Consider the following 8,561-nt stretch of genomic DNA (forward strand, 5'->3'; position numbering starts at 1 on the left):
CGCTCCGCTGGTGACTCATGGGTCGGTTTCCCGCTCTATTTCCCACCCGATTTGGGGTCGGCCCCCCGCGGCCGCAAACCGGGTGCCACGCGGCCTCGTCCTGCATTTGCAAAGCACAGTCGCGCACGTGGCTGCTCATCTTCAGACGGAGGTTAAAATGGGGAATCGTGTCACCAGCCCTCCGGTGACAGCTGCCACGCCTGGCCACTGAAGCCGGAGGCCCGGGTGTGGACTGCCGCGGCCGCACCCTCGTCCGGGCGGGCGGCTCGGCTCTCCGCCGTGCGCAGGCACAGTGGGCCCTGTAGCCCCGCCCTCTGGGAGGCGGGGGGACCATAGAGCACGGCGGCGCGCAGCCCAGAGCGGCCAGCCACCCGGGCCGCTCTGTCCCTCGCTTCCGGCCGCGCCTCGCTGCCCCGGGAGGGGCTCCTGCCGCGTACGCAGTTTCCATGGGGACTGAAGATGGCGCCGCGAGGTGAGGTTCTGGAGGTGTGTGAGTCGCTGGATCCGGTCCCACCGGTGTTCTTCCAGTTTCCCCCACCTCCCCTCGCTCCCCGAGCGCCACCTCCACCCCTGTTCCTCCGGTCCGGGACGTCGCCCCTCACTGGTCCACACCGCAGCCCCGCCCACCCGGATCTCAGGGTCTCGGATACGGGGACCCCTCCATCCTGGGCTGGGCCTGCTCGTGGCCCACGGCTGAGCCCGCGAGGGCCCACGTGTGCACAGCTGTTCTCAAGCGGGCTGACCATGCGCCCTGCGCCCCACGGGGCCAGATCAGCTGTGATGACCCGCCTTACCTCCTGACTCTCCTTCCCGAAGCCCAGACTAAGGCTGCATCACCAGTCCTGGTTAAGAGGGGCTCGAAGGAAGCGCACCCCCACCCCCGACCCCCGCCACCACCCAGCCGACCCCCTCCCCCTCCCATGCCTCACTGTCAGCAACCAAAGGTGCCCACAAATGGCCAGCCCCCCTGCCCTGGGCGATTTACATGACAAGGAACTGAACCCTCCCGCCGCCCATCCCACAAGTGCTTCTGCTTTTCAGGTAAACGGTTGTCCTCCACCCCCCTGGAGATCCTGTTCTTTCTCAATGGGTGGTATTATGCTACTTATTTCGTGCTGGAGCTCTTCATATTCCTGTATAAAGGTAAGGCTGGACCTTGCTGGCCCCTGCTCCCAACACTTTAGCCCAGAGCCAGCTCTCACCGTAAACCTTCTTACCTTCGCTCTTTTCTGTACCCTGCAGTCTTCTTCAGTAACAAACCCTTCAGCAAGAATTCCTTTTTTTTTTTTAACTTTTGTTTTTGTGCGGGTACTAGGGCTTGAACTCAGAGCCTGGTCGTTCATCCTTAGCTTTTCCCCTTCAGACTGGTACTCTACCTCTTGAGCCACAGCTCCACTTCCAGCCTCTAGCTAATTAGTTGAAGATAAGAGCCTCAAAGAATTTTCTGCTTGAGCGGTTTAAAAAGGGATCCTCAGACCTCAGCCTCCTGAGCTAGGATTGTGAGTGTGAGCCATGGATGTGTGGTTAGGAATTTCTGGAGTTTGGAAAATAGGATTTCTCCATTCTGACTCTTCCCCACTCCTCTCTTTACTGAATGTAAGGTCCGTCCCAGGAGGGCAACATGCAGATACCCCCCACTTGGTTAAGTCTCCACCCAGTTACCAGTGTAACCAGCACACCTGGAGGCAGTTACCCCTTCACTGAGGTCACTTCCTAATCCTAGTCGGCCCTTCTCCCGCCACGCATCTTCATGGCCACAGGCTAGCAGTTTGGGAATAAACTTTTCTCTCCTGCCTGCATACCGAGTGGCGTTCTCCTTTATCAGTTACCTACTTTAATAAACCTTACACAACTCCTCTTTAAACCCGTTGGTGACCCAAAGATCCTGTTCAGTGGTGTATGCTTGGGGAAGTAGAGTCCTCACAGGCTCAGGAGTGTATGCCTGTCTCACAGTCGTGTCACGAGTTAACATATCCTGCAGCTGTAGTATTGCCTCTGCTGCAAAGCTACTTCACGGAGCACTAAGACTAATGTCCTCTCTGTTCCTGAGTGGCTGGCAGTTCTTGTGGATGCCATTAGTTCTTGCATGTTTGGCAGACTCTGGCTTTTGTACTGACAGGTCTGCTGTTGCCATACCCAACAGCCAACCTCGTACTGGATATGGTGATGCTCCTCCTTTATCTGGGAATCGAAGTCATTCGACTGTTTTTCGGTGAGTCTTTATCCAGAGCATACTTCCATTCCTTATGGAACAAACTGGTTCCTGTAACTTGATTACCAAGACCAAGTCCATAACCTGGGCTCCATATCAGAGGTCAGATCTGCGAATGTCTCCCATTTCTTCCTCTCTGAAGCTTATAGCTGCTGTTTCCTATTTGGGAACAAGATTTACTTCTGTTGCTCTGTAGGGTCAGAAGCAGGCAAGTGGTCTGTGCCTGGTTCCTCTCACTGGTTTTGGTGGGAGAACAGATTCAGTTGTTCTCACAACACGAAGCTCCCCACTTCTCTGAATAAGGATCTCTCTAGCACACATTTCATATCCCCAGAAATAGTGAGTAAAACCCTTATTAGCGGGCTGGGAATGTGGCCTAGTGGTAGAGTGCTTGCCTTGCATGCATGAAACCATGGGTTCGATTCTTCAGTGCTACATACACAGAAAAGGCCGGAAGTGGTACTGTGGCTCAAGTAGTAGAGTGCTAGCCTTGAGCAAAAAGAAGTCAGGCACAGTGCTCAGGCCCTGAGTTCAAGCCCCAGGACTGGCAAAAAAAACAAAAACAAGAAAACCTTATTAGCTAGAAGAGCTCATTTTTGAAAGTATAAACTCAGAAAAAAATATTTGCAGCACTTGTAAGAAAGGAGAAGGGGGTTCACATCACTACAAAAAAGATGAATAATTTGAAAAGTTGCTAAAGAACACTAATGGTCAGTTCACATGAGTGATTACAAGGCAGTAACACCTTGACAAGGTGCCCAAACTCAGTAACAAAAAGCAGATTAAAACAAGGTAATATTTTTTCATTGGCTATGATAAACAGACTTGCAATATTCAGCTCTAGAGAGGGTGTAGGGAACTGACAATTTTACATAGTTTGTATTATATGTATATGTATATACATATATACATATATAATGTGTGTATATATATATACATACACACACACACACACACACACACGCACTTTTTTTTTTTTGCCAGCCCTGGGACTTGAACTCAGGGCCTGGGTGCTGTTCCTGAGCCTCTTTGTGTTCAAGGCTAGGGCTCTACCACTTAAGCCACAGTACCATTTCCAGCTTTTTCTGTGTAGTTTATTAGAGATAAAAGAGTCTCACAGACTTTCCTGACCAGGCTAGCTTTGAACCTTGATCCTCAGATTATAGCCTCCTGAGTAGCTAGGATCACAGGTGTGAGCTACCAGTGTCTGGCTGTTTATGTATTTTCTAATATGATTTTCTGTAGAGGGATAGACAGAGTCTTGCTATGTAGCCCAGGCAAGCCTTGAATTCATAATCTGCCTGCCTTAGTCCTCCAAGTGCTGGGAGTACAGGTGTGTGCCATCATGTTTAGCTTGTACAGGTATTATTTTTTGCAGTACTGGGGTTTGAACATTATTTTTAGGATGGGGCCTCATTTTTTGCTCCGGCCAACGTGCACCGCACTTCTGTTTTATCTTGTTTCTGTAGCTGTGGCGACAGCGATACAACATCACATCTAGCTTTTTCTGATGACATGGGGTCTTGCTAACTTTTGTGCCCACTATGAAATTCCCAACCTCCAGCTACCACAGAGTTAGTTACAGATGTGATCTACTTGTGCCCGGCCAGTGTTATTTTTTTTTAATTTAAAATTTTTAGTACATATGTGGTACCGAAGAATCGAACCCAGGGACTCATGCACACTAGGCAGGCTGTCTACCACTAAGCTACATTCCTAGCCAAGTGCTACTTTTCTAATTAATTTTTTTTTCTCCCAAAGGAAGATCTCATTTCTCTTTGGGTGGGAGAGACAGAGTGGAAGCGGGATCCCTGGAGGAAATCACTCCAGCCCCGAGACGCCCCCACGTGTCGTTTTAAGTACGCTAGTACCCACGTGGACAGGTGCAGCTGCCACACGGGTCATTTTTCTCTGCTCTCCAATCCATCACATTGCATCCGTCTTCCCCTCGAGGCCAGGGAGGGCAGGCGCCATGGAGGTGACGGCACAGGCTGTGTCTTAACAGGTACAAAGGGGAACCTCTGCCAGCGGAAGATGCCCCTTGGCATTAGTGTGGCCTTGACCTTCCCATCCGCCATGCTGGCCTCCTACTACCTCCTGCTGCAGACCTACGTGCTCCGCCTGGAGGCCATCATGAACAGCATCTTGCTCTTCTTTTGTGGCTCAGAGCTGCTGCTTGAGGTGCTCACCCTGGCCACCTTCTCCAGGTACCGTTGCCCAGGGCTGGATCCCCGCCCCAGGGTGGGGTGTACTGTTCTCCCGAGGCTCAAGGGGTCCCAAGCACTAGACAGATAGGAGGGGTTGCCTGGACCTGCCTTTCCCATGTTTAGTGGGGAGAAAGCGTGTCTCTCAAGAAATGCTTGTTTCTCTGGGGCCAGGAGACTTAGAATGTGGAATACCTCAGGCCAGTAGCTTTTGTTCCCATCTTTTAATTTCTTTATTTCTTCCATCAGTATGGAGCGGATCTGAGGCTGACAGCACACATACTTCTGGTACTTTACACGTCAAGCTGACCCGGGGAAGGTGGTGCAGCTTTTCCTCAGTACGCACACCGTCAGGCAATAAGCCCGCCAAAGGCCAGCGAGCACCATCTTCTGGGGCAACGTGATCCCCATCTGGGCCCTCCTGAGAAGTTTCCTGCTCACCTCTCCCATGTGGATGTCATGGCCAAAGCGCCTGGTGTGAACATCTGTGCCCCCTGGGCTTCCAGCAGGCCTGGCCCCCACTCCTCCCGGACGTGCCGAGCCACGCTTGCCTGGCACACACTGGGAATGCCTCAGCAAGGTGGGCTCCTGGGGTGACATGAAAGCTCCGCCCCACTGCTCAGGGACTCGGGGCTCCAGAACCTCTTTAGTAGTTGATAGCATTATTTTTCTACTCTGATCATGAAGCAAACACGACTTTATAATAAATATGTATTTTCTGTTGTGGGGTGATGATGACCTTTTCCTTTGGATTTCATCCTCTCCAAGAGAGCGTAGCGACCATCCCCAGAGGGCTTCCTCAGGCTGTGCTCAGTGGTGCATTGAGACACAGGGCCCCGGTGAAGGTGGCCCCGTACTTCAGGTAGCTTGAACGAAGGGCAGAGGAGCTGCCATCTTTGTCTTCTTCAGGTCTCATATGCAAAAGACTTGAATTCCTCTGTCTCTCCCACAAAGGGAAAGACAGCATCTTTTTTCTTCCCTTTTTCTCTCCTTTTTATTTTTATTTTTTTGGTGCTGGTACTAGGGCTTGAATTCAAGGGTGTTGTCCTTTCACTTTTTTCAGTCAGGGTTGGTGAAGTGAGCCACTGCTCCACTTCTGGCTTATTGGTGGTTAACTGGAAATAAGAATCACACAGATTTTTCCTGCTCAGGCTAGCTTTGAACTACGATCCTCAGATCTCAGCCTCTGGAGTAGCTAGGATTATAGACATGAGCCCCTGGCACCCAGCCCAAAGTCAGCATCTTGTCTCTGATTACTTTTTATAGATCCAGGGTGGGCTATGTGGAAACGTAAGTAGCAAATTCTAAACTTACCAAAACAGTAAAACGAAATTGAGCTAGGCCGACAAATCTGAGAGTCTTATCATCTCCACCTAACCAGGAAAAAGCTGGAAGTAGAAGCATGACTCAAGTAGAGCTCCAGACTTGAACAAAAAAGGTGGGCAAGAGAAGGTCCTGAGTGCAGATACCTACACAAAATACTGAATCAACTGAAGAGAACATACATTTAATGCTAGAACGAGGCCCTACACACGTCTTAGCTCTTTTCCCAAGAAGACATGTTTTGAACTATGCCTGTCAACTTTAGAGATAGTATGTTTTTAGCCTCAAGAAGCCACCAGGAGGGCTGGGAATATGGCCTAGTGGCAAGAGTGCTTGCCTCCTACACATGAAGCTGGGTTCGATTCCCCAGCACCACATATATGGAAAACGGCCAGAAGGGGCGCTGTGGCTCAGGTGGCAGAGTGCTAGTCTTGAGCGGGAAGAAGCCAGGGACAGTGCTCAGGCCCTGAGTCCAAGGCCCAGGACTGGCCAAAAAAAAAAAAAAAAAGCCACCAGGAGCTAGGCACCAGTGGCTACTGCCTGTAATCCTAATCAGGAGAATCAGATCTGAGGATGGAGGTTTGAAGCTTAGTCCAGGCAGACAAATCCAAGAGCCTCATCTCCACTTAAGCAGCCAGAGGGTGATAGAGCACCAGCCTTGAGTGAAAGCTAAATGAGAGCACGAGACCGAGTCTGTGCCACAGTTCTGGCATACACACAAAAAAAGAAGCCAGCAGATGCCATGAAGGGACAACATTCACTTTAGGAAACATTGAGACCCTCTGTCTGCTATTTGATGAATCATGAATATCTGCTCTTAGCCAAAGGAAAAGGTAATTGACCTTTCAGCTTAAGCTTTCTATGCTAGGTTTCAAACCCATCTCTGAGCCCCTGCCGTCAAGCTGCCCTTGGGTCAATCTAAATATTATGCCGGACAGATCTAATGAACCATGGGAGAGCAACAGAAGCTAGTGCAGGGGTACTTCTCTGATGGGGCAATCTCATGAATTCCATTCTTTGCTGCTCCTCAGGCTTTTCTCTCGCCCTGCTTTGAAGTGCCCGTCAGCACCAATCAGGAGATCCCATTCTCCATGATCTCCAAATTGATTATAGAGGTTCAGTGGATATGGCCACCCTCCCAGCAACATAGATGAATGGAAGACTTAGTTGGTAATGCGTATAAATGTTTGTTTTAAACGGCAATGGTGGCTCATGCCTATAGTTCTAACTACTCAGGAGGCTGAGATCTGAGGATCCAGGTTCAAAGCCAGCCTGGGTAGGAAAGTGTGTAAGACTCTTATCTCCATTTAACAACCCAAAAGCCAGAAGTGGAGGCTCAAGTGGCAGAGTGCTAGCTAGCCTTGAGCAAAAAGGCTAAGGAACAGCACCAGGCTTTGAGCTCAAGCCCCAGGATAGACATACCCCCCGCCCCCTAAAAAATCTGTTTGAATTCAGACCCCTCCCCCCAATTCTATCCACTTTGCAGGCTTGGAGGCTGACAAATCTTTCTGCAGATCAAATAAGTTCCATTTCTCAACTGTTACTTTAGGATAATATCTGAAAAGAAAATTTTTTCACTTTGTAATTATGTGGAAGTATATTCCATTGTTTTCTGTGGGGGGCTCCAAATACATTGATTCTTCCTGACACTTTTTGGTCATATCAATAGACAGTTAAGTCACGCCAAGATAGAACACAGTGCATCAGAAATCAAGGCAGTGCCTGACCTTGTGTGTGCCCCTGTAATTCCAGTACTTGGGAGGCTCATGAGGTTGACCAGCAAGATGGAGTGTGGTACCATCTCAAAAAACAGAAAAACAAAGAGAAAACAATATAAAATCAAGGTAGTGAAAGACAGTCTTTTTTTGAGACAAGATTTTTACTACTCAACCCAAGCTGGGTTCAAATTCCCAGCCAGACACGGTCAAGGTGGCTAGAGGCAGAGCTTAGTGTGAAGCAAGTCACTTCCCAGCTCCTACACACCTGGAGGCACCAGCTGCTCCCAATCATGGCTAGAATTGGCAAGTAACTACCACGGTCATCTCTGCACACAGCAGGTATTTGATCCATATACACGTGTGGATGTATATACTCAGAAATACGAAATATAGGTGTATCGAGGCAGAAGGAAGTCAAGGGCATTCCATTCACAAGTAGAATTGAGATTTGTTTGAACCTAAATGTAAATGATATTACTTCCATGGTACCTCCTATGTGAAAGTGTATCACCATAGCAGCCTTTACACTTTTTTTTTTTTTGCCAGTCCTGGGGCTTGAGCTCTGGGTCTGGGTGTTGTCCCTTAGCTTCTTTTGCTCAAGGGTAGTGCTCTACTATTTAAGCCACGGCACCAGTTCCAGTTTTTTCTGAGTAGTTTATTGGAGTTAAGACTCACACAGGCTTTCTTGCCTGGGCCTCCTTTGAACCATGAGCCTCCTGAGTGGCTACATTTATACATGTGACCCACCAAGCCTGGCTCTTTACACTTTCATATACCAAAGTCTTCTGGAGCTTAAAATGCATATTCCTAGGTCCTAAGTAGAATGGTGGAATAGCACACTTAGTAATTGTGGCAGAGATAACAGACATGGAACCTAACTTGAAAACAAACTTTTTTGGTGGTGCAGCACGAGTTTGAGCCTGGTGTACTGCATTTTCTAGAAAGGTATTCTTATCACTTGGGCCATGACCTCAGTGCCATGAAATCTGGAAGTCTGAGAATTTTCTCCCTCCCTATCCTCGGCTCCAAGGCACCTTAAGATTCCTCCATTCAGGTTTAGATGTCAAGTAGGTTTTAGAGGCTTAACCACATCCTTGGGCAACA

General features: G+C 49.2%; 1 protein-coding gene across 2 annotated transcripts; it reads left to right on the forward strand.

Moving 5' to 3' along the window:
* The first annotated feature begins 375 nt into the window (after positions 1-375).
* Tmem216 (transmembrane protein 216) lies at positions 376-5,150 on the forward strand. 2 transcript variants are annotated; one of them, XM_048360190.1, is made up of 5 exons: positions 376-486; positions 1,042-1,143; positions 2,120-2,212; positions 4,218-4,419; positions 4,666-5,150. In XM_048360190.1, exons 3-5 carry the CDS (start codon positions 2,161-2,163, stop codon positions 4,679-4,681), a joined length of 270 nt encoding a protein of 89 aa, XP_048216147.1. In that variant the 5' UTR covers positions 376-486; positions 1,042-1,143; positions 2,120-2,160; the 3' UTR covers positions 4,682-5,150. The 2 variants fall into 2 exon arrangements, with proteins under 2 accessions (XP_048216147.1, XP_048216146.1); XM_048360189.1 differs by having other exon boundaries at positions 384-472; positions 4,666-5,149.
* Positions 5,151-8,561: the final 3,411 nt, after the last annotated feature.

Source organism: Perognathus longimembris, chromosome 13, assembly GCF_023159225.1.
Source record: "Perognathus longimembris pacificus isolate PPM17 chromosome 13, ASM2315922v1, whole genome shotgun sequence".
Classification (NCBI taxonomy): domain Eukaryota; kingdom Metazoa; phylum Chordata; class Mammalia; order Rodentia; family Heteromyidae; genus Perognathus; species Perognathus longimembris.

What these genes read in the sequence shown, in the direction of transcription:
- Tmem216 (XM_048360189.1), top strand. An exon ending in CTTCATATTCCTGTATAAAG is followed by an intron (nt 1,144 to 2,119) that starts GTAAGGCTGGAC and finishes TTGTACTGACAG; the next exon opens with GTCTGCTGTTGCCATACCCA. An exon ending in AGTCATTCGACTGTTTTTCG is followed by an intron (nt 2,213 to 4,217) that starts GTGAGTCTTTAT and finishes GTGTCTTAACAG; the next exon opens with GTACAAAGGGGAACCTCTGC.